The sequence below is a fragment of the Salmo trutta genome, chromosome 1 (genome assembly GCF_901001165.1).
Source record: "Salmo trutta chromosome 1, fSalTru1.1, whole genome shotgun sequence".
Classification (NCBI taxonomy): domain Eukaryota; kingdom Metazoa; phylum Chordata; class Actinopteri; order Salmoniformes; family Salmonidae; genus Salmo; species Salmo trutta.
This window is the reverse complement of record NC_042957.1, coordinates 46,686,358-46,714,011: the sequence shown is the minus strand read 5'-3', so window position 1 is coordinate 46,714,011 and position 27,654 is coordinate 46,686,358. Positions and strand designations below refer to the sequence as shown.

General features: G+C 47.6%; 1 protein-coding gene across 2 annotated transcripts in view; it reads left to right on the top strand.

Annotated features, from left to right (window-relative positions):
- The first annotated feature begins 301 nt into the window (after positions 1-301).
- Positions 302-27,654, top strand: part of LOC115197412 (rho GTPase-activating protein 23) — a 91,525-nt gene continuing 64,172 nt past the window's right edge. The window contains exon 1 of one of the 2 annotated variants that reach the window (XM_029758976.1): positions 302-693. In XM_029758976.1, coding sequence (XP_029614836.1) covers positions 685-693 — 9 coding nt within the window. In that variant the 5' untranslated portion in view covers positions 302-684. Of the gene's footprint in view, positions 694-18,314; positions 18,640-27,654 lie in introns of those variants that run through there. The other variant, XM_029758960.1, reaches the window with a different exon arrangement.

Here is a 27,654-nt window from a genome sequence, read left to right as displayed (position 1 = left end):
GTTTTGTACCAGGAGACCTCTGGTTGGTGTATTCTATGGCAACTTTGGTTTTCACAGAGGCATTAGCTGGACAGCTGGCAGAGGGTCCGTCAGACCTCTACCGGTAGTCACATGGTCTGGCCCGACCAACCCCTTTCCTCACCTCTCTCTCGCCCCCCTCCCTCCTACTCTCTCATTTGCTCATTCTGGCTCTGTGTCGCTACAGTGAGAGGGGGAGGGGAGATGGGAAGAAGGAGGGAAGTGGAGAGAAAGAGGAGGGAGGGAAGAGGAGGAAGGGGGCAGCAACAGAGGTGGAGTCGAGGCGAGTGAAAGAGAGAAAGAGAGCGGGAGACCTCTCCCTGTGTAATTCTGCTATCAGTGAGAGAGGTGAGGATTCCACACACGCCCTGTTTCCCCCCGCAGCTCCACGGAAACAAGCAGAACGACAAGAGAGGAGCGACTGGCAAGATAAACACAGGCTGTCAGAGCCACAGCGAGGAGGGAGAAGGAGCGAGGTATAGACAGGGAGAATCATGCCTCTCCGGAGGGTCGCAGCCGCCCACTGCTTGGCTGCCTTGCCTATTTGAGGAGAGGAGGATCGCAGTTGGGAATACTGAGCCAAGAACGCCGAAGGGGAGCCAAGGAGACGCCGGTGATTCTGTACCATGAGCGGGAACAGGAGGAAGGAGGAGGCTCGCTGAAAACATGGACCAGGTGAGGAGAGGAAGAGAGGAGAAAGGAGGAGCAGAGGGACACTAAAACGCCGCGTAGTACCTACACACGCAATACACATACCTTACACACACTAAACGCACAGTAGACCCTCTGATTCATTCATAACATCCACCACCCCACCTATTTCCGTCCCAACGCCCCCGGCCCCCGGGTAAAAACAAACAGCACAGCATGCTTCTTCTCCGCCGCTACTACCGTATCTGATCCCCCCCCTGATACTGCTGCCTGTCTCCGTCAGGCTGAGGGGCGGTGGGGTGCCGTGCCGGGGGGAGGGAGCCGCCGGGTGTGCCTGTCGTCAAACAGCCACCACCAGCAACCAGGCCTCTAGAGGGTTGACAATACCACTCAATACTATGTATTTTCTCCCAGATTTGTACTGTGATCAGCAATACACAGGAGAGAGATGGCTCGCTTTGGCAATGTAAACATATGTTTGCCGTGCCAATGAAGCCCTTTTGGATTGAACTGGAGGGAGAGAGACAGGGGTGTGGCTGTGGTTAAGCAGGCATCCTTGATGATCTCTCTTAACCAGATCCCTGTAATTAGCACCGTCTCACATTATCAGTTAGCATGGAGGGGATTGCAATGCTAATCAGGGCTTGACTATGGTTGTATGCGTCGCTGTGTGTGTAACCCGTTGACTTTAAGGAGGGTGTCACGGTGAGGACGCCATGCAACAGGGCTCTCCGAGGAGGATGCTCAGAGTGGAGTAGAGAGTAGATGGATAGAGATGAGCAAACACTCTCTCTGAGCTATCCAACCAGGACCACAAGTTCACTCATAAAAAGAGTTTACTCACCGTTGTGTACTTGTTTTCCTATATTATCAGGACCCCGATGTCCTAACAATTCACCCGAATGTCCCGAAAAGGTAGGAAAACAAGAACTTTTTTGAAAAGTCAGGAATTTTTTCAGGTCCTGAATTTGTTCAAATGCTATTTTAAGCTTAAGAGTTACATTTAGCGATTAGGGTTTTGGGGGCTAGGGTTAGGTTACGGGTTAGGGTTACGGAAAATATGATTTTTAACGGTTAAACATTTTGACACCCCAAAAAGTCATACAATTTCACGAAAACAAAGCTGTGTGTGTGTGTGTGTGTGTGTGTGTGTGTGTGTGTGTGTGTGTGTGTGTGTGTGTGTGTGTGTGTGGATCATGTATGAGGGTCTGTGAGTGGGTCATTCATAGAAATATAATCTAGTCATTCTTTCTATGGGGTCATCATGGTACATGCATGGTACATCATGGTACATGCATGGTCTGTGACAGTGTGTTTCTATCTGTGTCAGCTGCCCTATGACAGTTCGTATGCCATCAGCCTTATAGGTGTCTGTGCATCACCTGTTCCTGTGCTCTCTCCGCTTGTTTGCCTTCTACTCCATAGGGATGGTGTGAGAATGAGACATAGGGAGAATCCACTACATTATTCTATAGGATAGCATAATACAATGTGTGGTTGTGTAATTATTGGTGTCCAATGTTTCCATTTCAATGTTGCAAATGTCTAGATGTGTGCGCAAACATGTAATTAAGCAATAAGGTCCGAGGGGGTGTGGTATATGGCTAATATAGCCTAGTGGTTAGAGCGTTGGACTAGTAACCGAAAGGTTGCAAGATCGAATCCCCGAGCTGACAAGGTAAAAATCTGTCGTTCTGCCCCTGAACAAGGCAGTTAACCCACTGTTCCTAGGCCGTCGTTGAAAAGAAGAATGTGTTCTTAACTGACTTGCCTAGTTAAATGAATGTAAAGTAAATATACCACTGCTACGGGCTGTTCCACGCACGACACAATGCGGAGTGCCTAGACACAGCCCTTAGCCGTGGTATATTGACCATATACCATAAATGCCTGAGGCGCCTTAATGCTATTATAAACTGGTTACAAACATAATTAAAAATAAATGTTTTGTCATACCCATGGTATATATACCACAGGTTTCAGCCAATCAGCATTATGGGCTTGAACCACCCAGTTTATAAAAGTCCATAAATACATGTTTGTAGGCTACATGTCATATACACTGAGTGTACCAAACATTATCAACACCTGCTCTTTCCATGACATAGACCAGGTGAAAGCTATGATCCCTTATTGATGTCACTTGTTAAATCCACTTCAGTCAGTGTAAATTAAGGTAAGGAGACAGGTTAAAGAAGGATTTTTAAGCTATGAGACAATTGAGACATGGATTGTGTATGTGTGACATTCAGAGGGTGAATGGGCAAGACAAAATATTAAAGTGCCTTTGAATGGGGTATGGTAGTCTGTGCCAGGCGCACCGGTTTGTGTCAAGAACTGTAACACTGCTGGGATTTTCACGCTAAAGAGTTTCCCGTGTGTATCAAGAATGGTCCACCACCCAAAGGACATCCAGCCAACTTGACACAACTGTAGGAAGCGTTGGAGTCAACATGGGCCGGCATCCCTGTGGAACGCTTTCGACACCTTGTAGAGTCCGTGCCCTGACGAATTGAGGCTGTTCTGAGGGCAAAAGGGGGGAGGGGTGCAAATCAATATTAGGAAGGTGTTCTTAATGTTTGCTACATCTCAGTGTACGTGTGTCGGCTAGATGTGTGATACTGTGTTTTCTGCTGGCATTCACACATTTGGAGGCATTTACATTAGCTGTCATCTGTTTTCATCCACGCCTTAATGACCTGAGGGTGGATGGAGCAGTAGAGGTCAGGGAAAGGGCCATCTGTGACCCAGCCTTTACCTTGTCATCACGTAGCCTCCATCACCCCATTTAGGGCTTACAGTATAGTCACCTCATATACTTCTATGGCCCTGTCCCTGTCCACATGGGGCCTGTGCCTGGCTGAGGTTGATGAGACTGATTTTAGGCTGGACTCTGTAGTCTGGTTGTATATAATTTTAGGCTGGACTCTGTAGTCTGGTTGTATCTAATGTTAGGCTGGACTCTGTAGTCTGGTTGTATCTAATGTTAGGCTGGACTCTGTAGTCTGGTTGTATATAATTTTAGGCTGGACTCTGTAGTCTGGTTGTATCTAATGTTAGGCTGGACTCTGTAGTCTGGTTGTATCTAATGTTAGGCTGGACTCTGTAGTCTGGTTGTATCTAATGTTAGCCTGGACTCTGTAGTCTGGTTGTATCTAATGTTAGGCTGGACTCTGTAGTCTGGTTGTATCTAATGTTAGGCTGGACTCTGTAGTCTGGTTGTATCTGATGTTAGGCTGGACTCTGTAGTCTGGTTGTATCTGATATTAGGCTGCACTCTGTAGTCTGGTTGTATCAATCAATCAATCAATCAATCAATCAATCAATCAATCAATCACATTTATTTATAAAGCCCTTCTTACATCAGCTGATGTCACAAAGTGCTGTACAGAAACCCAGCCTAAAACCCCAAACAACAAGCAATGCAGGTGTAGAAGCACAGTGGCTAGGAAAAACTCCCTAGAAAGGCCAGAACCTAGTAAGAAACCTAGAGAGGAACCAGGCTATGAGGGGTGGCCAGTCCTCTTCTGGCTGTGCCGGGTGGAGATTATAACAGAACATGGCCAAGATGTTCAAATGTTCATAGATGACCAGCAGGGTCAAATAATAATAATCACAGTGGTTGTAGAGGGTGCAACAGGTCAGCACCTCAGGAGTAAATGTCAGTTGGCTTTTCATAGCCGATCACTCAGAGTATCTCTACCGCTCCTGCTGTCTCTAGAGAGTTGAAAACAGCAGGTCTGGGACAGGTAGCACGTCCGGGGAACAGGTCAGGGTTCCATAGCCGCAGGCAGAACAGTTGAACCTGGAGCAGCAGCACAACCAGGTGGACTGGGGACAGCAAGGAGTCATCAGGCCAGGTAGTCCTGAGGTATGGTCCTAAGGCTCAGGTCTTCAGAGAGAGAAAGAAAGAAAGAAAGAATTAGAGAGAGCATACTTAAATTCACACAGGACACCGGATAAGACAGGAGAAATACTCCAGATATAACAGACTTACCCTAGCCCCCAACACATAAACTACTGCAGCATAAATACTGGAGGCTGAGACAGGAGGGGTCGGAGGGGTCAGGAGGGGTCGGGAGACACTGTGGCCCCGTGCGATGATACCCCCGGACAGGGCCAAACAGGCAGGATATAACTCCACCCACTTTGCCAAAGCACAGCCGCCACACCACTAGAGGGATATCTTCAACCACCAACTTAACACTTACTGAGACAAGGCTGAGAATAGCCCACAAAGATCTCCCCCACGGCACAACCCAAGGGGGGCGCCAACCCGGACAGGAAGATCACGTCAGTGACTCAACGCACTCAAGTGACGCACCCCTCCTAGGGATGGCATGGAAGAGCACCAGTAAGCCAGTGACTCAGCCCCTGTAATAGGGTTTGAGGCAAAGAATCCCAGTGGAGAGAGGGGAACCGGCCAGGCAGAGACAGCAAGGGCGGTTCGTTGCTCCAGTGCCTTTCCGTTCACCTTCACACTCCTGGGCCAGACTACACTCAATCATAGGATCTACTGAAGAGATTAGTCTTCAATAAAGACTTATAGGTTGAGACCGAGTCTGCGTCTCTCACATGGGCAGGCAGACCATTCCATAAAAATTGACCTCTATAGGAGAAAGACCTGCCTCCAGCTGTTTGCTTAGAAATTCTAGGGACATTAAGGAGGCCTGCGCCTTGTGACCGTAGCGTACGTGTAGGTATGTACGGCAGGACCAAATCAGAAAGATGGGTAGGAGCAAGCCCATGTAATGCTTTGTATGTTAGCAGTAAAACCTTGAACCTTGTATCTAATGTTAGGCTGGACTCTGTATTCTGGTTGTATCTGATGTTAGGCTGGACTCTGTATTCTGGTTGTATCTGATGTTAGGCTGGACTCTGTATTCTGGTTGTATCTGATGTTAGGCTGGACTCTGTATTCTGGTTGTATCTGATGTTAGGCTGAACTCTGTATTCTGGTTGTATCTAATGTAGGCTGGACTCTATGGTTATAGGCTGGACTCTGTATTCTGGTTGTATCTAATGTTAGGCTGGACTCTGTATTCTGGTTGTATCTAATGTTAGGCTGGACTCTGTATTCTGGTTGTATCTGATGTTAGGCTGGACTCTGTATTCTGGTTGTATCTGATGTTAGGCTGGACTCTGTATTCTGGTTGTATCTGATGTTAGGCTGGACTCTGTATTCTGGTTGTATCTGATGTTAGGCTGGACTCTGTATTCTGGTTGTATCTGATGTTAGGCTGGACTCTGTATTCTGGTTGTATCTGATGTTAGGCTGGACTCTGTATTCTGGTTGTATCTGATGTTAGGCTGGAGGCAGCCCAGGGACGCAGCAGACTAGCTGCTAGGACCTGAAAGGGTGCTGAATGAGTAGGAGGAGAGGAGAGATGTCTGGGGGACGGCAAGGAGCACAGGCACAAGTCCCTTCTCTTCTCTCCCCCAGACAGTGTGTCCCCTGGTCATTGATTACCTCATCCCCCATTCTACCCCTCCTCTCCCGAGGTGGTGTGTGTGTGTGTGTGTGTGTGTGTGTGTGTGTGTGTGTGTGTGGTTATAAACAACATGTTTTAGGGGGCTACTCCTCACGCCCTCCTCAGGTTAGGGTGAATGATTCTTAGGGATCACTGGGGGACAACTGCGCTGCGTTTCAAATGGCACCCTATTCCCTATATAGTGCACTATTTTTGACCCAAACCCGTTGGGTCCTGGTTAAAAGTAGTGCACTATAAAGGGAATAGGATGCCATTTGGGATGCTACCGTGGTGTACTTTCCATGCCCATCCTGTCAGTCTGCCAAGGTGACGCCAGCCCCCCACTCTAGTAGAGGTGACATCATCACTGCCAGCAAGCATCCGTGTATGTGTGGTTGTGTGTATGTGTGTGCGCGAGACCGTCCGATTTAATTGAGTGTATGTGTGGTTGTGTGTGTGTGTGTGTGCGCGCGCGTGTTCCATTTGTTAGCCTAGTTTCTCATTTTAGAGATTGGCCTGAGGCAATCACACAGCGTGCTTCTGTACTATGTCCCATGCAGCAGAGGGAGCTTCTCGTTTTGGGGTCATACCACTTTACATGTACAACAACTGAGCTTACTACTACAGTGTTTGCATCAGTGCCTGAGGGTAGCTTACACTACCACAATGCAGCAAACAGGAAACAATACTATTTATAAGAGTCTAAACTGAGAAATGCTGGCATGACATGGCCTTGGTGTGGAGCTCGGCTCTGATGTCACTGTCATAGTCTGTTTTTTGATGTAATTCAATGATTTGTCAATTCTATTTCTACATTCTATTTGTACTTTGTGATGGGCTGTCTCTTCAGTTGCATGGGTGTGGACTCTTTGAGATGACATTGGACATTTTAGTGTTTACTGTTGGTCTCTTTGTCGGTTTCTCTCTCTTACACACACACACACACACACACACACACACACACACACACACACACGTACACACATTTCCATGAGTGAGTGATAAGGAGGGTAGTGGCCCACAGAGGGACAGGAAGAGGCTGGTTATGTAAAGAGTGTGTGTGAACAGATCGAGGACAGGCAGCGGTGAAGGGCTAGTGCAGCACTCCTCCCTCCCCTGCAGCAGGAGACGTATCTGTGTTTGATGTTTTGCCCTGAGAGCAGAGGCCACACAGGACACTTTACCGTGTACGCATATCTCGTCGGTGCTCCTCGGTAAGTGTGTGTGTCTGTATGCATGTGTGTAAAGTGTACTCTCTTTACTCTGCACGCTCTGCACTGAGAATGAGAACCCTGCCTGGGGGCACGCAGCTGCACAGCCAGACCCACTGTAATGCACCATTGGTAGGGAGAACCAGGCAGGCAGGGCAATCAATTGTCATTTAGGGAGACCTCAGTGAACCCTGTGGGCTCTGCTCAGCTCTGCTCAGGTCTGATCAGGGCTGTGGCTGTGCTTGTCAATCCCAGCTCAACCTGCCCTCAGAGTTGGAGCTGGTTCAGGCTGCTCGTAGGCTATTAGAGCCTCCGCTCTTCTGGGAAGGCTTTCCACTAGATGTTGGAACATTGTTGCGGGGACTTGCTTCCATTCAGTCAGACAAGAGCATTACTGAGGTCGGGCACTGATGTTGGGCAATTAGGCGTTGCTCGTAGTTGGCGTTCCAATTCATCCCAAAGGTGTTCGATGGGGTTGAGGTTCTGCACAAAGCTCTGTGCTGACCAGTCAAGTTCTTTCACACCGATCTCGACAGACCATTTCTGTATGTATCTCGCTTTGTGCACGTGGGCATTGTCATGCTGAAACAGGAAATGGCCTTCCCTAAACTGTTGCCACAAAGTTGGAAGCACAGAATCGTCTAGAATGTCATTGTATGCTGTAGCGTTAAGGTTTCCCTTCACTGGAGCTAAAGGGGCCTAGCACGAACCATTGGAAAACAGCGCCAGACCATTATTCCTCCTCCACCAAACTTTACAGTTGGCACTATGCATTGGGGAAGGTAGCGTTCACCTGGCATCAGCCAAATCCAGTTTCGTCTGTTGGACTGACAGATGGTGAAGCGTGATTCATCACTCCAGAGAACATGTTTCCATTGCTCCAGAGTCAAATGGCGGCGAGCTTTACACCACTCCAGCCGACGCTTGGTATTGCGCATGGTGATCTTAGGCTTGTGTGCGGCTGCTCGGCCATGGAAACCCATTTCATGAAGCTCACGACGAAAACAATTGTGCTGACGTTGTTTCCAGAGGCAGTGTGGTGAGTGTTGCAACTGAGGACAGACGATTTTTACGCACTACACGGTGTGAGCTTGTGTGACCTATCACTTCGCACCTGAGCCTTTGTTGCTCCTAGACGTTTCCACTTCACAATACAGCACTTACAGTTGACCGGGGCAGCTCTAGCAGGGCGGAAATTTGACGAACGGACTTGTTGGAAAGGTGGCATTCCATGTCGGTGCCACGTTGAAAGTCACTGAGCTCTTCAGTAAGGCCTTTTTACTGCCAATGTTTGTCTATGGAGATTGCATGGCTATGTGCTCGATTTTATACACGGGTGAGGCTGAAATAGCCACTAATCCACTAATTTGAAGGAGTGTCCACATACTTTTGTGTCTGTATGTGCATGAGCCATTTGCAGACACTCCTAATATGTCCTGTACATACATGTAATGTAATGTATGAAGACCCACACCATCTTATAAACAAGACTGAGGCTCTGTAAAGGACATACAGGACATACAGTATGTCCTTTACAGAGCCTCAGTCTTGTTTATAAGATGGTGTGGGTCTTCATACATTCCATTCCATGTAAGCACAGATAAATAGATAGATAGATAATGTGGCTAGGGTGTAAGGAGGGAGTTCCCTCCTGGCCCCTGTACTGTTATTGCTGTGCCACTATAGATATACTAAAGCGGCGTCCCAAATGCCACCCTATTCCCTACATAGTGGAGTCCATCGGGCTCTGGTCAAAAGTAGTGCACTATATAGGAAATAGGGTGCCATTTGGGATGCACACTAGCTCTGTGTTTACTCCTCTGTCTGTACACCACTCCCTGGAGGCCGACTCTTAGACACAAGGTGACACGTGTGTGTGTGTGTGTGTGTGTTTCTGTCTTTGTGTGTGCTGCGGCTCTCTGCCAAAGTTATCTGGCAGATTGTTTTGTCTGTTTCCCATAGATGGAATGCAGTCAGGTTGGAGCTAGGCAGCCAGAGTGACAGGGGTGAGATTGAGGGAGAGAAGACAAGAGTGGGTAGTTTATAAAAAGATAATAAGAGAGAGCGAAAGAATGAGAGGGGGAGAGAGCGAGATAAAGGGAGGGAATGAGTGTGTGTTTTCCACAGTGGAACAGGTGGTCTAATCTGCAGGCAGCCCTACCAGGCACCCCCCTGTCCCCCCTCACCCGCCCTCCAATCTCTGCAGTGTTAGGAATTTCTCACTCCTCCTTTTGGGCCACAGAGAGAGATGAGTGCTGTTACTGTTCTGGAGTGTGTGTTTTTATAGCAGAGATATACATTGTGTATGTGTATATCTCACGCCTATTTTGTGTGTGTGTGTGTGTGTGTGTGTGTGTGTGTGTGTGTGTGTGTGTGTGTGTGTGTGTGTGTGTGTGTGTGTGTGTGTGTGTGTGTGTGTGTGTGTGTGTGCCTAGAGAGCGAGATCAGCCTAAATTCATCGGGGCATGGACTCTACAAGGTGTCAAGCGTTCCACAGGGATGTTGGCCCATATTGACTCCAATGCTTCCCACAGTTGTGTAAAGTTGGATGGATGTCCTTTGGGATGTCCTCTTGCCCATTCAGCCTCTGAATGGCACACATACACAATCCATGTCTCAATTGTCTCAAGGCTTAGAAATCCTTTTAACCTGTCTCCTCCCCTTCATCTACACTGATTGAAGTGGATTTAAAAATCAACAAGGGATCATAGCTTTCACCTGGATTCACCTGGTCACTCTATAACATGGAAAGGACAGGTGTTCATAATATTTTGTACACTCGGTGTATATTAATTTAGGGTTGTCGGTGAACAGTGTGCCCTAAGCAGTGCGCTATGTGATGTCAGTCTGCAATGAGCAGCTGCTGCTTCATTACTGTGATCATTCTTGAGGCCAAGTAGCAGTCCGGTCTTCTCGGAGTGCCAGACAGAGGCACCACAGCTGCATCCTATCCTAGGTATACATACCACTAACCTCCTGGCCCAATTACTGAACCACTGAAGGCTACCGATGCTCTCATTACCAAGGAAATGGAGATACTTCATGCAACCAGTGTGTGCTATAGTATTCTTGAGGTGTGTGTGTGTGTGTGTGTGTGTGTGTGTGTGTGTGTGTGTGTGTGTGTGTGTGTGTGTGTGTGTGTGTGTGTGTGTGTGACTCTGGGCTGCGTTGGAGATGGATGAATGTCCACCTGCACTCATCACTCCTCTCCAGCATGTCTCCTCTCCCTCTATACATCACTATAATGACTCATTAGGCTGATCGTTACGCTGGTCCTTTAAGCATGGCTGCAGCTCTGTCTGCTCCGTGCTCTGGTTCATATGCTCTGGACTAGTACATATCTACTGTGTCTTTACAGCTCTGGGTAGCAATTGCCCAGATCTAGGATCAGTTTACCCTCCCCAAATCCTAACCATTAGGGGAAAATGCTAAACTGACCCAATATCAGTGTTTAGGGGCAACTTTATCCAACTTTTTTTGTCTTTACATGCTAAGTGCCCACTAGTTTCCCTCTCTTTCTGTGCTTCACCAGCCCTGCATGCGCCCTCCGGTGGCCATATGGTGAAAGGAAACTCAATTCATTTCCATGTTGAAGGGATTATTTAAAAAATATATATATTTAACCTTTATTTAACTAGGCAAGTCAGTTAATAGCTAATTCTTATTTACAATGACGGCCTACCCCGGCCAAAGCCGGACGACGCTGGGCCAATTGTGCGCCAAGCTATGGGACTCCCAATCACGGCCGGATGTGATGCAGCCTGGATGGATTATATATTTAGGGGAATTCTCCCTACTGTGCTGTAAAGGAACAGATGGCCTTCCTCTTTATTCATCTCCACGCCAACACAAGGCAGATGTTTATTTATGTGGATTTATTTATTTGAATTTTATTGCCCATTTGTGTTAAATCCAAGATCATTTCTTATCTGCCCCAGTGGTGCTGGTTATTTGTTTCAGTGTTGATCACAGCGAGTGTGTTTCTAGGCTAAAGTTCATCACAAATTAATAAACCGTTATTACTGAATTGAATGTTAAATATTGCCTGATTCAACATGCAGAGGGGTCTAGGACTAAGCTGTTTTATGGCCCCTTGTTTCATTCAGATAACTGGGTTAGGAGGTGCAACTCGCTAGCAGGACAAGCATACAAGATATGGTAGGGGATGTGTGTGTTTGGAAGGGGGGAGATATCTCCATGAGATAAGACCCCCTACACCAATCCCCCTCATGCCCCCCTTCTCCCTTCCCCAAACCCAAGGAGTGAGTCCCTCTTCTAAGCCCCAGTCTAGACAAGCTGTCCCCCTCTGTTATTAGGACAGGGGACACTGGGGAAATGCCCGGATTAGGATATGATGACCCTCTGACAGAGATACAGTATTTAACACAAATAAAAAATTGTTTGTACAGTATAATCCTTCTTCTGCTGTCAAGATGTCTTTAATCCTTGACATTCTGGTTTTCTAAAAAATCATATCTGGTCCATATTAGTGGATAGCAGGAAATGGGGTCAGTGGAAGGCCTTTTATGATTAGGGATGACTGTGATATTTCATTTTAGATCCACAGCTAACTAACGGATGCCATTACTCAGCCTGACACAGAAATAGAATCGGAAATAGAATCTATAATCTGACAACCAGCGTGAATAAAACAGGATAGGCAGAAGCAACAGAAACGGTATACCGTATATGGGTCACTCATCTCTGGGTCCTTAGCACTGTTATTTCTAGAACCTACATTTTACTCATGACTCCTACATGTATATGCACTTGCATATAGGTCTAAGGGTCAGCAGCGTGAGTAGGTTTTCCATTGTCTCCAGCTCCAGGAAGTAACATCAGAGACAGGAAGCAGAGAGGTGAAGGTAAAGGGGGCAGCAGACATATGTGCCTGTGAAGTGACCGGCAGAGGAAGGAAACAGGGGACCTACTGGAACTGTGAGCCACTGTTTATTCCCCCCCTGTCTGTCTGTCTGTCTCCCAGATTGGGGGTAGAGTGCTGGGAAGAGGTGGGGTGGAGACAGGGTGGAGGGTGCAGCACAGCGGGTATGTCTTCTTGCCGAGGAATGTGTACCACTGCCAAGCAGTTATAGCAACAGTTGAATTACCTGGATGTGATGCACATGTTCCGGCTCAGTATGGGGGGGGGGGGGTCTCATATTTTCCTTATTATTCACACACGTAAGAGGTAGGAGCCACACTGGAAACAAAGTGGATATGACTGTGAATTGGTTACCGATTGTGACACTTGACGCCCCTCTAATCAGCAGCCGGTGTGTGAAGGCCATGTATTTATGTATCTCAGATAATGGGGAATTGATATGTAGGATACATGTGCATTTATACAACCTCAGATTGTGGTGTGTGTGTGTGTGTGTGTGTGTGTGTGTGTGTACATTTTCTGGACTAATGCCAATGTGACGTACCTTGGCAGGGGTGTGCCAGTCCACCACGCCCAGTGCAGGGTACACAAGCTGGTGACACTGCTGGAGGCCCTGAACCATGATCACACAGCGCAGCCGGCCAAACGCCCTCCGCAGCCTCAACCTTGACCTTAGACTCAACCTTGACCTTAGCCTCAGCCCCAGACACAGGCTCACTCTCAGCCTCAGCCCCAGCTCTGAGTCTAATCTGTCTTTACAGACATACAGTTATTATGTATGTCTGACAGGGAGTTACTCATCCATCTCTATCTGGCTGAACAAGCCTGGAGAAGAGTGGAGAGGAAGAAGTGAGATGGGCAGCTGCAGAGAAGAGAGGGATTATAATGATATGGAGTAAGAAGCGAGGGGGCAGGGGGAGGTTAGAGGAAGGGTGGAAGAGAAGAGAATGAAGACAGACAGCTAGAGGAAAAGGGAATGGGCAGTAGACCAGGGAAAAGGGAAAGAGGTTGGGCAGTAGACCAGGTCAAGGGGATGAGGATGGTTGGGGGATGGGTGGAAGGGCACAGGAGTTTGAGGAAATTGTCCAGTAGAAGTGACCTAGTAGGGGCTGGGGGAATGGGAGAGGGCGGCTGGGAGGAATTTTAGCAAAGGAGTGGAGAGTCCTGTGCCTCCTGCAATAACATACCAGCCTAAATACTTTAACCAATGGCACTAACACAATAACATCATAGTGGTTTCACCAGAAAAGGACACCACCATATGTGATATATTTGTGTATTTTATTACCTGGTTTATTAATAGTATCCACATGAATTTTATGAAGTCCAGTCAAGGTTATGTAACAAAACAACACCTTGCCTGCCTGTGTGTGTCTGTACCAGTCTTGACTGCAGGTTAGCTTTTTTTTGTCATGAATCTTGTTCTGGAGAGAGCTCTGAAGAGTGCTCACCAGCTGGTTCAAAACTTAAATTAATACCAAAAAGCTATTTTCTTTTTCATGAATTTTTACAATATACAGAATTTTGACTTTGTAGCTGGCTTATCTAGCTGAAATCAAGGGTTGGAACCGAAATGATTTTCTAATCTTTTAATTCTGAACAGAACCATATATTTTTTGGTTCCGTTCCGACCAGCAAAATACAGTTCTGAACCGTTTGGAAACCCCCCAAAAAAGTACCGCTTTATATCGTTTCTTTTTAAACTTGCTGTGGAGTAGGTAAACAATTTGATCTGTATAGGAAAGTCATTAATTAAGAGCAATTGTATTTTGCCGTAACGGCATGGTTTAATCATAATGAAAGACAAACACACACACTGCTGCCAGTCACATCGTAGGGCGTGAGATTCAACTGAAATGCGGTTGAGGGGAGAGCGAGAGAGGATGGAGGAAGCTTGCGGTGAGGCGCTGAGCATCTTGTTATGACATGCATTATCTGAATTAGGATTACAGGATTATACCTAGGAGGAGCAGATTCTATGGAGAAACTTTGAATGTCTGAATTTCCGAATTGGTTTAAAGTTGGACCAGAGCAAACGTTAGCTAGCTAACGCGCGTGTGTGTGCAGAGCAGCACTATAATTAAAAACACGTATTTTTGTAGTTAATAAATCCAACGTGAAACGTGATGACTATAGTATCCTTAACTAGCATTGAAAAAGGTAATCCATTCTATTAAACATCTCCCTAATTTCTGAATCATGTTTGTAACATAATCAGTATGCTACAGTAACCTATTGTTCAGAGGGGCGGGGCAGGTGGTCTACACACACACACACACACACACACACTGGCAGAGATTTCCAGCTGGCAGGCAGAAACTGGAATACATTTCTGAGTAACAGAGTGAGGGCTTTGCATAGGTGCTTTGTTGCAATTTTTGTGAGACAAAAAAATCCCCTGAACTCAAAAGAACGTTATTAACTGGTTCCCTTCCTTTTAAAATAAAGGTTCCCGAACCATATACATCATTTTTGGTTTCAGTCTTTTCCTCAAATAATGTTTTATTTTCTGTTCCCTGAACCAGTTCAAACCCTTGGCAGAAATTCCTCAGGTTTGCCTCCAGGACAAGACTCATCCCAATGAATGTCAACCTGTGTTCTGACTGGTCAGCTGTCTCCCCCTCTCCATGCCAGTTGTCCAGGCAAACAAAGAGAGGACCCCCGCCCCATGCCCCTACTCCTCCATACTGCGAGTGGGGAATTTATGGCTCACAGTGGAATCTGGACATGGAGGGGTCACCACACTGCACCGCTTCCCACAGCCCCACAGCCTTACCCCCTTCAACAGAGTGCCCCAGGATCCTCTGTGTCAACAGGCAACACAGCCACGAAAGACCAGCATGTCAAACTTATGGGACATGGCACTCAGGCATACACACAAGTGTCTATGTTATGAAGATGACTCTATGATAACACAGGAGGATCTCTCAAACAGGGTCTGTCTCTCTCTGTCTCAAACACACACACACTGTCTTTTCATTTATTTAGCCAGGATACTCCACTCAGTAACATTTGACACACACACACACACACACACTTGAACTAATCCACATTGATCAGAGACCCATCTCTCCCACTTCACTCTTACAGAGCACATTTTGTTCTGTGTGACCACGACCGCTATAATGGTCTTCAATTATTACATTTGAGATGGGGGTCAGAGTGAAGGTCACTGTTTATGTTAGATGAACAGAGAGGGGGAGAGAAAGAGGGAGAGACGACTTGGCTGAACTCAAACATTGTGTCCATTCAGCTCTTAGCAGCGCTACAGATACAGTCCAAGCAGCAGCGCTAAATGTAATTGTGTCCGATGGAGGGCTGAGCGAGAGAAAGAGAAAGCGAGAGAGGGCTACTGTGCTGTGACAGGCCTGACAGAGTAGCAGTGTGTGCTAATGCGCCACTCCATACTGAGGAGGCCCACTGTGAATGATGTTGAAAGGGTATGACAACGAAGCTTAGAACCAAGAAAAGTGTGTGTGTGTGTGTGTGTGTGTGTGTGTGTGTGTGTGTGTGTGTGTGTGTGTGTGTGTCATGCATCTACTCACACAGAAACGAGGGCTTCAATCTCAGGACTAGAGGGAAAGGGGGCGAGAGAACAGCGATGGGACAGGCCGCGAGACGAGCAGTGTGACTGCAGATATCCGGCTAAATGGAGTGACCGGAATTGATTGTAACATACAGTGAGTGCATAGGCATGGGACTGTGAACCACAGTGATATCTAGCATGGCAGGGTTTTTTTCTCCTCATTTTATCAAATTTGGCACAGTTGGCATCTCGTTAATGCGTTGGTTCCGGGTAGGACCGCGAGCCGACCCTGTGAGCGGGCAGCAGCAGCGGTGGGGCCCAGCCCAGGGGGGGTTTGAGATGGGACGCAGTGGAGAGAGTAAACGTGATGAACGTTGATTGTTTGTGGGTTACCTTCCAAAGTGCTCCCTCTGCTGTGCGTTGTTATGTAATGACCGCCGGGGGCGGGCTGACGGTCTTTTAGTGTTCTCCCCCTACACACCCCCCTGGAGGAGAGAGATGGGGGTGTCAGCACCCATCAGGGTCAAACTCTGTCTCGCTCAGTCGGCTAGAGGGACCCTCTCTGGACCGTGGGCTTTGTGCCAATGACTAAGGCTGTCCAACAGACCCAGAGAAAGAAGAGAGGGAGGGAGGGGGGGCGAGTGGTTTTACTCCAGACAGATACACATACCGTACAGCGCTCAGACTTACAACAGTATAGTAAATACAAGTAAATAAGCTACTCCAGTCACCAGAGTAACAATGTAGTAGTAAGCAAAATCTAAATCTGCCCACTCAAACACCTGACAGACAGACTTCCTCACAGAAGGCTTCACAGTGGCTCCTTGGCTGGGCTTACTCTCGCTCTGACTCAGTCTCACCCTCATCGATAATAGAGGGGCCATTTTGCCGGGCTGACAGGCCAGGTGACTTCTGCTGGTGGAGTGCTGTGGCACTGTATCACCCGACCCAGAGCAGATACGAGTGATTTACTCCTCTGTCTGGTTGAACAGAAAACACACGTAGCCTACTGTAGGGTCAGGCTGAGTCAGAGATCGAGGCTGCATCCCCAATCGCACCCTATTCCCTATGGTCCGCGGTCAAAAGTAGTGCACCACATAGGGCATAGGGTGCCATTTTGAGAGAGAGAGAGAGCCCACAGACTATAGACAGTGCTCAATGGTCGCAGGGGACACGGAACAGTTCAGCTCACCAGCTGCTATGGCCCTCACGCTCTCTGACTCCCACCACGGACCCTGGTCCCATCTCCCCCTCCTTACCCCCCTCCTCCTCATATTCCCTCACTCAGGGACCACGTGACCCCTTCCAGACAGCACCATCTGCCCACCCTGCTCTGCTCTCCCACATGAGCACGATCGCCTAGATAAGACCCTGGTCCCTCCCTCTCCCATGGAGGACTCCGGCTGACCAGCTATAGGCTGACCCTCTGGCAGCGGTATGGAGCAATGGGTGTCCAAAAATGTGTTCACTGGCAGGGCCTCACCCAAAGCCTCGCAGACCCTCATAGATATCTTTGGAAGTGAGCTGAGGTGGAAGTAGCTGAAGGTCGTGGTTGAGTTCAAGATGTGTGTTCAGGTGCTGAGCTGCCCTTGACACAGCTGGTGTATCAACACAAGGTGGGCGAGGGGGGTCTGCAGCCATGTGGAGAAAGGGAGGAGGAGAGGAAGGCAGGGAGGGCAGCTGCGTGCGGCTCTGTGCGTGGGAAGTATCTTTCTCCTGTGACTCGACTCGGTTTCCCCAGGCAGGCAGGCGGCTTTGAAGTGGCTCTCCCTAGCCTGCTCCCTGCACCCGTCTCCGCTGCACACTCCAGTGTAATAGCAGCCACATGGGTCCCCAGCCACGCCTCAACCCCACTATATGTCTCCTTACATCAACAAATTCACTGCCCCCTTTCCCTCTCTCCTCTGCATCCTCCTCCCTTCCCCCCTCTCCCCTCGTTCTCTGCTTAAGTTATTCTCTCTCTCTCTCTCTCTTTTCTATCCTTTCTGTTCTTTAATCCTCTTTATGGTCAATACCAGTCCAGAACACATGTACTAACATTGTTTTGCAGTAATATATATATTTAGTTACACCTGAAAACGTACTAATCGGTCTATCCTGCAACCTAATGGGCTATAAATACCACTTTAGTCACACTTTCCACAAATTCCCATCCATACAGTTTGCAATCATCCGGTTTAAGCATTTACCAGAAACGGTTTTGTTTCTCTCAACCCATGCCTCACTAGGCAACAGCTCCATGCTTCTTCACCTTCATATATACCTTCATTTATCTTCTTGTATTGTTGCCCAAGTCTGTCTCTGTATCTGGGTACAAAGGGGCTTTGTTTAAATGGCATTGGGAACGCCGTGGCATGCGCGACCCCCACACGTCGCGGTTTTCCGAAGAGACACGAATAGTAGTGTATACATTCCCGATTTAAACTTTTTGGCACAGCCAGAGGGAGCCCGTACGCTCCTTTACGGCAAGCCGAGTGCTCCGTAATGGGAGGCAGGCGCTTTGCTCAATCGGCGCGCAGATTTTCCCAACGCGCCCTCGGCCTGTTTGTCTCAGTTTTAACAGGCAGACCGAGCAAGAGAGGGATTTACGCTGAGCCAGTCTGGCGGAGGAGGGGGAGCAACACCAACCAAACAGCCCAAACAACGGAAAAGAGGGGGGTTGGAAAGGAAGGAAACTGGATAGGTGAATGCCACAGAGCATCGCCACCAGGCTAAACTATAATAGTCTGTTCTTCACAGACTATTCTGTATTTGCAGATTTTTACATCTTCTTAAAGCAGCAAATCTCACTCCTATTTTGTACTGCTGAACAATCCCAGCTGTCCAATGAATGGAGTTGCTTTCTGCCTTGTTGGAATCCCACCCTTCCCAGAGAACGAAGTAAGTGATCGACCCCACTGTGTTGTCATCGATGTATTCTCGTCTCCTATGTTTTGTCTTCAAGATTTACCTCTGAAGCTCTTGCATTGGACAATCGGGTTGGTCAGAGAGCATGATTTCCTAAGAGGATTAGTTCACATCGCTACTGTGTACACACACAGACATGTGATACAGAAAACCCGTCATTTTTAACGAGTTCTCTGCAACTTTGTCCACACCCCAACATTTGAATATGTTTTCTGCCGGGTGTTGATTGTTTATTTTGCTAGAACGCGGTGGTCAGTGTCCGAGATAAACAACTTCAACTGCTCCCGTGCGAATTGTGATTTCAAAGCCACACTGACTGACACTTGGACTATAGAATGTAATTTTGTCTGTCTGACCATTGAGTGGATCTGTCATACTCGGAACGGGACGTCCGGCACAGGGATGGAACTCACGTTATTACATTATCCAACGATACCCGCAATACCCAGATAACGGTTTAAATTGGCAATTTAATCAACTCTTTTTATTAGAAGTTTCTCGGTTTGTTGCAGTTTGTTTCCATTTCAAGTAGTCGACATGATTGGTTAATAAAATTCACTCACAAACGTGTTAAACAGCATTATTGAGCTGTAATCTTAGGACTCTCTTCCCCTGTCTTTCCGGTTCGTTTTCCTGCAAGTCTTTCACTATCTACTTTGGGTGTTCAAGGACATGTGTTCCCTCTCCAAAATGTTTCTGTAGCCACTTGATAAAGCCAGACAAAGCTATGTACAGTGTAACGGTTTCTTGATAAATTGTTACTTTGAACTACACGTTGCAACATTGTATCCCTGCAATGGTCGACTGAACACATTGCATTAGAGACTCGCCTTCTAAATGACTTTTTATGACCACAGACACAAAAAAAACTGTTTGACAATGTTTGCATACACACTATTTAGTTGTTTTCTTTGCATAAAGCTGTCGAATAAAGGCTTTTATGTTTCATTTAAAGCCCCCAAAGTACTGGGGCTTTAAATGAATGAAAGTTTTCCCACGTTATTATCCCATGTTTGCAACGCGGTCCATCCCTCCATCCAGTGTTGTGGTTGAGGCCTCTGAGGGTGATGTGGCATTGCTCAGCTATAAGATAAGAGTAGAGGTTCTCCTCGGCCTCCCAGGTGGTCTATGTGTGTTTGGAAGAGGAGGGCTCAGTGTTGCTGTTTGTATGTCCTGTCCTGGCCGCAGAGGGCTGTGTTTGAGTGAATCTGTTTTTATTTAGCCTAAAAAGGCCTTTGACACTGTCTGGCGTCTCGCTCTCTCTCTCTCTCTCTCTCTCTCTCTCTGTCTCTCTCTCTCTCTGTCTCTCTGTGTGTGGTGTCTACCTCATGTGTTTGTGACACACAGTGTTTTACAACATCACCTGGGTCTTATCAACTTCTGCTTTCAAACTTGGAATCTCCTTAGTCCCTACATCTCCCTACTTTTCTCTGAAGCACTCCTTGCTGCTCCTGCAAAGTTCATCTTCCCTGATCCATTTTCCTCAAAACAAGACAATTATTTTGTTTAGCGAGACTACATTGGGACAAAGATGGATGGGAAAAAAAGTTGTAGGAAGAAAATAAAAGGTAATAAACATCTTATGAGCACCATGCGTCTCTAAACCCCCCCCCCCCCCCCCCCCCATATCAACAGTGATGATGTCCTCCATTTTTATAGGTCCTAACAGTTAGCACATGACCCTGGTCACTGACCCCTGCCCTGCCCCACCCTCAGCTCAGACCTCGCCCCACCTCTAACCCTGACACTGGTGTCAGCCCCAATCCTGACCTACTCCCTGGAGAGGGAGATTGAGAAGCCATTTTGTTTTTAGAGACTCTTCTGGAGACCGACAAGCATTCTGTTACCACAGAGCTTGGTGTCTGTCTGTCTGTCTGGGTCTAAGGAGGGGAGAAGTGGCCCTGCGTGCTTCCCCTCTCCTTCCCCTCCCCTGGTCAGGCAGCCTGGCCTGATTGAACACTGATTCAATTAAGAGCAAACCGACCAGCAGAAAGAGAGCAAACAGGGAGAGGGAGGACATCCAATGTTACATTTGTTTTCAGTAGCCGTTTGAATTAGAAAATATAGGCCACAGTCTGAGGAGTCTGTTGTCAGTTGGCTCAGTGTGGAGTCTGCTGGAAGTCTGTTGGAAGTCTGTTGGAAGTCTGCTGGGGGTCTGCTGGGGGTCTGCTGGGGGTCTGCTGGAAGTCTGCTGGAAGTCTGCTGGGAGTCTGCTGGGAGTCTGCTGGGAGTCTGCTGGGGGTCTGTTGGGAGTCTGTTGGGAGTCTGCTGGGGGTCTGTTGGGGGTCTGCTGGGAGTCTGTTGGGGGTCTGCTGGGAGTCTGCTGGGAGTCTGCTGGGAGTCTGTTGGGAGTCTGCTGGGGGTCTGCTGGGGGTCTGCTGGGGGTCTGCTGGGAGTCTGCTGGGAGTCTGCTGGGAGTCTGCTGGGGGTCTGCTGGGGGTCTGCTGGGAGTCTGCTGGGAGTCTGCTGGGAGTCTGCTGGGGGTCTGCTGGGGGTCTGCTGGGGGTCTGCTGGGAGTCTGCTGGAGCAGGACAGTTCTAACATCCAGTGGGGACTGCATGTTGTTTGCAGGGCCGGATGGTTGGGTGGGGCAGTGAACTGGTGTTGCAGCGATGCTGTAGCTGTAATCAATAGGGATGACTATACAGTACAGGGGGCAATGGATGGCTGGGTGGGGCTAAGGCAGGCCCATTAAGAGCGCATTGCGTCATGTGATGCTACAGTTTATTGATAGGAAATATGAGAGTCCTGTTATGAAAACTATCTCTGCTGCTAAGCCAATCAATGATGCAGCTGCCCTTGTGCTACAGTAGCACGTGGTTCCCATTGGGCTCTGTGCATGTCAATCAGGCATATGCTTTCTTCCTTTCATATATGTATCTGAGGAACACTTTCTATTATGGTGTGTGTACGCTCACTATTTGATAACCATCGACACAACAATATTTTAACCACTACGTTCTAACTGTTTATTTCAGATGTATAAGCTAACAGTTCAAGTAAAGTGTTACTGAAGTGTCAGTCAAATCTTCTTTGAAAGCCCCTCTTTTGCATGCGAGCAGAGCGTCAAACTGCAGCACTCAAATGGGCCTGCCGATTCAGCTGATCCTAGATCAGTCACGTGAGTCAGGTCCCTGACCTCAGACCCCAGAGGCATGCTGATTCAGCTGTTCCGGGATCATTTCCTGGTCAGGGCAGTTACTCAGGATCAAAAGTGTTGTGCGTGAGGCTGCAGAGGGAAAACCCCTGTCTTGCATGATTCTTAGCAGATGCCTTCACCACCTAGGAAAATGTTACATCAAGACAAAGCATTTCCCCACAGGTTGTTGACATAAGCATTTACAAACTTCTTATGTACTGCTTACAAATTCAGTGTATGTGTTATGCATGTGTTCTTGTAGGTACCATTCAAAAGGTCAAGTATAATGCAGCCCAGGAAGTATATACTTTAAGTAAATCCTATTTGTTGTCATGTTTCCGGTGTGTCCACCTGTGTTGAAGTGACAGCATGGGAGAGAGGGAGGGGTGTTACAGACCTGTGCTGTGTGAGTCCATTTAACACGGCTACGACGTCTCTGTCACGGCTGTCGTAGGAATGAGCGGACCAAAGTGCAGCATGTGTGTCGTTCCACATTTTTATTTATACTGTGAAACTATGCAATATATAAGTACACTGAAATGAAAAAAAACAACAAACCGTGACGCAGAGATGAACACATACACAACTCAAAATTAATCACCCACAAAACCCAGGTGGAAAAACCCCTACTTAAGTATGATCTCCAATTAGAGACAAGGACCAGCTGCTTCTAATTGGAGATCATCCCAAACAAAACCCCAACATAGAAATACAAAACTAGAACCTAAACATAGAAATAGAAAACATAGAGAAAAAACCCTGTCACGCCCTGACCTACTCTACCATAGAAAATAACATCTTTCTATGGTCAGGACGTGACAGTCTCTCACACCTTAACACCAGCACACCGCCCCTCGGGCATTCCTCAAGGCCTCTACACCAGACAGCAGCTGCGTACCACTGCACTGCACTGCACACACTCACACCTCACCTCTACAATCATTAACCTACCCAGGGAGAGTGGGTGAGGGTGTAGATACAACCCTCTTCCTGGAGATCTACTGTCCTGTAGGTTTTCGGTCTAACCCTAATTTAGCATAACTGATTCAGCTAGTTAAGGTCTTGTTGAGCAGCTAATTGGTAGAATCAGGTGTGTTAAATTTGGGTTGGACTGAAAACCCACAATAGGGTAGATCTCCAGGAAGAGGATTGGACTGATAACCCACAGGAGGGTAGATCTCCAGGAAGAGGGTTGGACTGACAACCCACAGGAGGGTAGATCTCCAGGAAGAGGGTTGGACTGATAACCCACAGGAGGGTAGATCTCCAGGAAGAGGGTTGGGCAGCCCTGAGATAGATGCACTCTAGCATGTGTACATCCACACACAGACTCATAGTCATTCATTTGACACGTTCTCCAAAACAGATGTATGTGTACTGCTGCAGCCCTAGGCTGTGTGGTATGTACTGCTTCTACGCCTGATGTGGTGACAGTGATAGGGTTGAACCTGAATTGAAGAGCATGTGAGAGAGAGAGAGATGCTGTTGTTTTGAATGCTTCACTCGCGTCTATCTAGGTCCTGAAGTGGAGAGAGAACCATGGATCTTTTATGCTATCCATGGCTTAAATGTCGCTAAGCATTCCTATTCCAGGTCACATTCCACGCAGCTAAAGACTGAAGTTAGAAATGAGATCCGCTCCACGTTTCAATGTAGCCTTCCAGTCAAGGAACGTCCGTGCAACTTTCACGTGTCTGTTGACGTCCAGGACGCCCGTCTGTCGTCGTCCCGGACGCCCGTCTGTCGTCGTCCCGGACGCCCGTCTGTCGTCGTCCCGGACGCCCGTCTGTCGCCTCAATCTGCAACGCTTTGGATGTTTTGCCCCACTGATCAAACCTCTCTGCACAGTATGAACCTAGTACACACTGGTAGACACTGCTGGTGCATTATGGACACTGCCCTCACTGGTCACACACACGCACACGCACAAACAATTTACTCTACTTTTCGAAGCCTGACTTCTGAAATGTCTTCTCAACTGCCATTTTGCTACTTGAGTTCTCCTGTAGAACTTGTGCATAGCTACAGTATATAGGCTATGCAAACATATAGAATGAGAGTAGGAGTCATCATTGAGTAGGTTGATGTTTGTCATGAATCTTTACCTGGAGGCAGAACTGAGCGATTTCCCCTTAGATGGGCGCCTCAAATTTTGCTTTATTGTAAAAATTCATTAAAACATAAATTAGCTTTTTGGTCTTAATTTAGTGTTAGGCATTATGGTTAGCAATGTGGTTAAAGTTAAGGTTAGGGTTAGGTTTAATATCAGATTTTCTGACTTTGCGGCTGTGCCAGCTAGTGACCACTCTGAAAAAAGCTAACCTGCTATCATTGACCTTGTTTACCATGGCAATGAGGGGTGTGGCCCCTTTAATGCAGCTATGCACCGCAGGGCAAACTAACATACTGTACTCCCCTGCTAATGGTTGTGTAGAGATTCTCCACTCACTCACTCACTCACTCACTCACTCACTCACTCACTCACTCACTCACTCACTCTCTCACACACTTCCCGTAAGGAGCACTTTCAATGAAACCGTCTGGGAGAAATGGGAGGGTCCTGTTATCTTAGCTGTCCTTAATGATTGCCTGCCTAAAATAGTGATGGTTCCACAGTGGATTATCCTAGCCCTGTGCTGGGTGGAGGGCCAGATAAGTTGGGCAGCAAGGCACAGATCCTCTGTCTCTATTTTATGTTGGCATCTGATGGTCAGGCGTGCAGTGGTTTAGTGGAAAAACAAAAGGCTCTCTCTCAGTAACGGAGCAGGGCTAATTTGATTTAGCCTCCTGACAGTCTGGCCTTTCAGTGTCCCTTTGTGTGTGTGTGTGTGTGTGTGTGTGTGTGTGTCTGTGTGTGTCTGTGTGTGTGTGTTTCAAGTGTGTTGTTCTTGTACAAGAAAACATGTGAGTGTGTCTCTCTTGTCTCTGTGATTGTTGTTGTGGAGGGCTCTCAAATAAGGAATTGGGGACAGGTTACGTCTTGTTCTGCGATGCAGCCTTGACTCTGTGTCTGACTAGATAACTGTCTTTCTGTTTGTGGGATCAGCCTGAAGCCAGGGGGGTGGGACACACACAGGGTTCAGAGGTTAGGGGCCCCTCGTCACACACTTGGCCCCCAATAAAGAGAGGGTAAGGAGGCAGGAGGAGACCAATGTCATTGGGTAGAGGCCAGGGGGTTAAGTAGGGAGAGGCAGAGGCCAGGGGGTTAAGTAGGGGAGGCCTTTGAGTGTCCCCCCCAGTCAGATTATGTATACAGATGTTTTGGGTGTGTGTCCATATGCATATTCACATCCATGATTTATGAATCAAACTCTTTCAAGATTTTGTTTGGTGGTGCAAATGTAATAACAGAATACTGTTTGTGAGGGAGAGAGAGAGAGACGGGTGTGTATTTGTTGTTTTAATATTGTGTATATCTGTTTGTGCATGATGGTGTGTGTGTGTGTGTGCGTGTGTGTGGCTGCAGTGAGCTGAGTGGTGCTCTGTCTCCATGCTCCTGTCAGATGTGGGAGCACATTGCCAACTCAGCCTTTAGTGAACAGCAGGGTATTCTCAGGAATGTGTGGAACACAGAGAGAGAGGGAGAGAAAGAAAGAGGGAGAGAAAGAAAGCGGGAGAGAAGAACACAGAGGGAGGGGGGAGAGAGAGACTTGGTGAGTCAGAGAGAAAGAGAGAGAATGACAGCTGAGTGACAGACAGGTAGCCACAGACACATTCATCTCAACAGTTTGAGAAGGGAAGTCGTAGATGGGAACTGCAGCCCCTCTATTACCCAGCAACATGGCATGCACCTTACCACCTCTTTCCCTGCGACACCTACTGGTAATAAAACACACATACGGCTCAAAGTGTGTTGAGTCCTGTATGGCTCAGTTGGTAGAGCATGGAGCTTGCAACACCAGCATTGTGGGTTCGATTCCCAGGGCCAACCATACATTAAACTCTTAAGTTTATGCTAAATGGCATATTTATTTATTTTATTTTTCCTTTATTTAACTAGGCAAGTCAGTTAAGAACAAATTATTATTTTACAATGACGGCCTACTGCCTTGTTCATGGGCAGAACAACAGATTTGTACCTTGTCAGCCCTGGGGATTCGAACTTGCAACCTTTCGGTTACTAGTCCAACGATATATTCAATAGTGTTTGTTCTTTCTGGGTGTCGTGACCCCATGGTCCTATTAGTCCCACATTTGCAGTGACCAGAATCATCCCTCCCAGTGTGTCCCATAACTGGCATGTAGAAGACCTTCCTGTAGTCATTTGCTGAATGGGAAGTTTGTGTACAACACAGATCAGGGAGGATCCTCCTGGTTTGAGAATAGCAGATCATCATTTTACATTTACATTTTAGTCATTTAGCAGACACTCTTATACAGAGCGACTTACAGTAGTGAGTGCATACATTTCATACATTTTTTCCGTACTGGTCCCCCGTGGGAATCGAACCCACAACCCTGGCGTTGCAAACACCATGCTCTACCAACTGAGCCACATGGGACCATCATCAAAATGCTGTTAGAAGTGGATGAAGTGTGAGCTGTAGACAGTGAATTACTCTCTCTCTGTGGGACTAATTTCCTCACGGCTAGTGGACTCACTGACCCCAATCAGTGTTTCATCCATTGGTCAGGCTCTAACACATACACACACACTCACACACAGCACAGCTGCAGGACATAATTATATACTGCATGTGTGTAAACATAGAACTTGCTCATATACTTTCTCTCTTTCTCTGTCTCTGTCTCTCTCTCTCTCTCTCTCGTCATGTGTTCTGTAATGCTTGTTGTCCCTGCAGTTAGCCCAGTGAGCTTGTTCTGACAGGCCGGTTGACAGTGTGGAGCAGGGGGCTGGGATGAGCAGGCAGGCTGATGAGGAGATAAGGAGGCTGGGCAGAGATAGCGTACTGAGCTGGGCTGGTTGCCTGGGGGTAGGGAGGATTGGGTACAAGCGAGGATAGGAGAGCCTTCCAGGCAGGCATGCAGGCAGGCAGGCGCCCCTGCAGAGCAGACACACAGGCAGGCAGGCGCCCCAGCAGAGCAGACGCCCCAGCAGAGCAGACGCCCCAGCAGAGCAGACGCCCCAGCAGAGCAGACGCCCCAGCAGAGCAGACGCCCCAGCAGAGCAGACGCCCCAGCAGAGCAGACACACAGGCCCCGGGCACACTGCAACTACTCAATGTACTCACTCACTGTTTTGTCTCGTTCTGTCTTTCTCTGTGATTGGACTTACAGAGCCACACTCAAACTGTCGACTTTGATCGCCTCTGTACTGCCTTATTTGGTCAGCTCTAAATGCCCACATTTTTCAACTTAATGTCTGTGTTTGTGTAGTCCTGGAAAGTCTCTTCTAAAGGACTCAGTTGCCACAGTCTAAATGGCCTTTTAGGTGGATGTTGTCGACGGTATTCCATCTTTCTGTTCTGTGCAGTGTTGAGATGCTTCAGTTTTGGAGCTGCACAGTATTCTGTCTGTAAGACTCAGTGTTATGCATCGGTCTCTCTCTCTCTCTCATGCTCTGTTAGAACTGTGCGTTACACAAACATACACACACACACACACACCACACACCACACACCACACACCACACACACACACACACACACACACACACACACACACACACAACACACACACACACACACACACACACTGTCTGGAATGGTGAATGCTCTAACTGGTTCATGAGGTCAGCAATGGGAAAGCCTGGCATAGGCTCAACCAGAAGACATCTGACACACACACACACACACACACACACACACACACACACACACACGGAAATGAGAAAGGAGAAACGGTTTGTTGATGTTTATTACTCTCCACTATCACAGCATCTCTATCCC